Source organism: Balearica regulorum, chromosome 2, assembly GCF_011004875.1.
Source record: "Balearica regulorum gibbericeps isolate bBalReg1 chromosome 2, bBalReg1.pri, whole genome shotgun sequence".
Taxonomy (NCBI): Eukaryota; Metazoa; Chordata; class Aves; order Gruiformes; family Gruidae; genus Balearica; species Balearica regulorum.
Window position 1 is genome coordinate 159,122,149 of NC_046185.1, and position 3,373 is coordinate 159,125,521.

The 3,373-nt window shown below is 56.2% G+C and overlaps 1 protein-coding gene across 1 annotated transcript; it reads right to left on the reverse strand.

The window, feature by feature from the left end:
- Positions 1–336: 336 nt before the first annotated feature.
- Positions 337–3,065, reverse strand: EN2 (engrailed homeobox 2). Its single transcript, XM_075747157.1, has 2 exons — positions 2,462–3,065; positions 337–653 (listed from the first exon to the last, which is right to left on the reverse strand). Exons 1-2 carry the CDS (start codon positions 3,003–3,005, stop codon positions 337–339), a joined length of 861 nt encoding a protein of 286 aa, XP_075603272.1. The 5' UTR covers positions 3,006–3,065.
- Between the last annotated feature and the right edge of the window lie 308 nt (positions 3,066–3,373).

The following is a 3,373-nucleotide window of genomic DNA, read 5'->3' on the forward strand; positions in this document are numbered from 1 at the left end:
AAAAAAAAAAAGAAACCCAACCAGCCCAAACCCCCGAAACCAAAACAAACAAAAAAAAAATCAAAAAAATATTTTATAATCAGATATCTTGGATTTTTACACCACCTTACCTGTAAATTATATATACATAGAATATTGCAGAATTATATCTAATACACAATATTTTCACTATTAATGCTGGTATAATCTTTATACACTGGCCCTTACGTTTCTTTTTATTTTTTTTTTAATTAAATTATTGCATTGTATAAACTTTGACTGCAAACGGCCCCCCCCTCCCCTGCCTCCCCCCTCCCTCTCTCGTCTTCCCCCCCCCCCCCCCCCCCCCCCCCTTGGCTATTCACTGTCCGACTTGCCGTCTTTCGCCGTGGTGGAGTGGTTGTAGAGCCCCTGGGCCATGAGGTGCACTGCCAGGGAGTTCTTGCTGCCCGTCGCCTTCTTGATCTTGGCTCGTTTATTCTGGAACCAGATTTTAATCTGGGACTCGTTAAGCCCGAGCTCTTGGGCCAGGCTTTGCCGCCGCTGCTCCGTCAGGTACCGGTTCGTCTGGAACTCGGCCTTGAGTCTCTGCAGCTGCTCGGCGGTGAAGGCGGTGCGCGGCCGCTTGTCCTCCTTGTTGGGGTTCTTCTTCTTTGGTTTACGGGAGCGGGGACCTACGGCCGGGAGAGAGGAGAAGCACCGACACCGCCACGCTCCGCTGCGGGCGGCCCCACGCCAGGCGCGGTCCCGCGTGGGGGAGGCACCCACGCTCCTGCCCGCGTCCCACGCTCCGACACCTCGCAGCCTCTCCCCCCCCCCACTCTAAGAAAAATAAACCCCGCTTTGCGGCTCCGCTGCCAGGCGATGCTGGGGAGCTGGCAGAACGGGACCCGCACACCGCCCCCCCCGCAGCCCCCGCTCGCTGCCCGGCCACCGCGCCGCTCCGCCGCGTCCCCTTCCACCGCACCAGCAGCGCATCTCCCAGCACTTTTCACCCCGGGATGCCCCGGCAGGGAAAACCCGCACCAGAGGCATCGGCACGGAGCTAAATTTTATTCCCTGAGTAAATTTTTTTTTTTAAGGAAACATTTTTTTTTTTTTTTAAGGAAACCTCTTTACTTTCTTTTTTTTTTTTTTTTCTCCCTTCTTGGTGGGTCGCGATTAAAAAAAAAAAAAAAAAAGGAAATCAGCCGCCTGTTTACATTGCGAGGAGAAATCCGCCGCTTTGCTGCAGTGCCCATATGGCGCTGCACGGCCCGATCCGAATCGCCGGGATTATTCTCGGGAATATTATTCTCGGCAGCACAAGGAGCCTTTTCTGCCCGGGCCGAGCCATTGTGAGGATGTATGTTAATTAAATATTAACAAAGGCGAGCACTGGAGAACAATGGAGTAAATTCCAATTCAGCCCTGAATATTACCTCTGAGTGAGAGTTTGTTTTCAGACATTACCAACTAATTTTCAACTCGTCCTACAATCCCTCCTTCATCTGGCCGGCTTTCCGGGGGAAAATTCTAGCTCGCTGCTTTTTGTAAGAGAAAAACCCATATTTTTTTTCTTTTTTTTCTTTTTTTTTTTTTTTTCCCTGGGAGCAGATCTCCTGCGTGGTGCTTCCCATGCCTTCCCCCAATGGTTTCTACTTCTTTTTAATAAAGGTTTTACCAATCTGCCGGGGCCAGCCCTACTCTCCCCGCGGTAGCAGAAGGACATTTTACCCCCAGGTTTTTTATTTTTATTTTTTTTTTTTCAAGGTTTTAATCACAATTTCAGGACGTTCTGCCCAAGCCCTTGCCAAGAGACGGACCCTGCCAAAGAAGTTCCCCGGCTCTCGGAAATGTCCCCCGGCCCCTACAGAGCTGACCTGCAGCACATGGGGGTAAATTAAAAGAAAGAAACGAAACGGCGGCCGCCCGAGGCCTCTTTTAGAGAAATAAACGATCGCGGATTGGTTTTTGCTAGAAAAAAAAATAATAATAAAAGCAAGGTGAGGCCTGTGGAAATCCATCCTCCCCTCCCCAAAGCACAGCGCGGGAGTATTCTCCTGGCAAGGAGAAGGGCAGCTCGCCGGGAGGATGAGCGGGGAGCCCAAAGACAGATTTTTTTTTTTCCCTCCCTCTTTGATAAAACCCGGCAGTTGGTAGGAAATGCCCCGAGCCCGGGCGGCCCCAGCTCCTCCGCGGCGGCGGGGAGGGAGAGACCCCCCCGCTCCCCCCCTCGTCCCTCCGGCTCCGCGCATCCTCAGCCACCCCTTCATCTCTCGACATTTTCGGGCGATTTTAAGACACCCCTCCACAGGGGGGAGAAAAAAAAAAAAAAACAGAAAAAAGAAAAATGAAAGAAGAAGAAGGAGCGGGCAGGGGGGAGCGGGGTCTTTTCCCTGCCGCCCTCCTGGCCCCGCGGGCGGGTGGAGGCCAGCCGGGGAGTTCGGGGAGGGGGACGCGGCGGCGGGGAGCGGGGCGGCCCGGGGGGGGCAGCTCTTACCTGAGGAGGGCCGGTCCGAGTACCGCGTGCAGTAAACCCAGGCGGGCCAGAGCATGGGCTGGTTCCCGGCGTTGGAGCTGGCCTGGGAGCTATCCGAGTCCGAGCTCACCGACAGGTCGCCGCCGCTCAACCCCCGCGCTTTCAGGGCCGCCTCCAGCGCCGCGGGGTCCCCCCCCTTCTTGGCGGCGCCGTGCAGGGCCAGCCCGGCTGGGCCGCCCTCCCCCCGGCCCGGCGAGCCCGCCCCGCCGCCGGGTAGCGGAGCCCCGGGGGCCGGCGCCGCGGCGGGGCTACGGCGGCTCTCCGCGCCGGGCCGCCGGGGCTCTCCGCCGGGGCCGCCCGCCTCCTTCCTCCGCCCGAACTCGGGCCGCAGGATGTTGTCGATGAAGAAGTTGGTGATGCGGTGAGGGTGCGGGTGGGGGTGCGGGGGGTCACCGGGGGGAAGCAGCAGCCCCCGCCGCCCGCCGCCGCCGCCGGGCTCCGCGTCGCCGCCGGACTCCTGCGGCTCGGCCGCCTCCTCCCGGGGGCTCCGGCCGCCCTCCTCCATGCTGCGCGGCCGGCCCCGCCGACGGCTCCGCTGCCCGCCCCGCCGCCGGCCGGGCGGCTGCCTAGCGCTTTTTGTTGTTGCTGTTGCAGTCGGTTGTTCGTTATTTTAAATTTTTTTTAATATATATATTTATATATATATATATATACACACACGCACAGGTGTCTATTCGCTTGCGTTTCTCCTGGCCGCGCCCGGCATTCAAAATCCAGAGTTTGCAAAAAAAAAAAAAAAAAAAAAAAATTAATAGTAATTAACAACAACAACAAAAAAAAATAAAAAAGAAACAAAACCAGGGAGACCCCAAAGCCAGCAGCCGAGCCTCCACGAGTTCCAACTTTGCCAAAAATAAAAACACACGGGCTCCG

Excerpts from the sequence above, each read along its gene's own strand:
- EN2 (XM_075747157.1), bottom strand. The coding sequence starts at position 3,005 with ATGGAGGAGGGCGGCCGGAGCCCCCGGGAGGAGGCGGCCGAGCCGCAG. Across the intron at positions 654-2,461 it reads CTCGGACCGGCCCTCCTCAG|GTCCCCGCTCCCGTAAACCA; the intron begins GTAAGAGCTGCC and ends TCCCGGCCGTAG.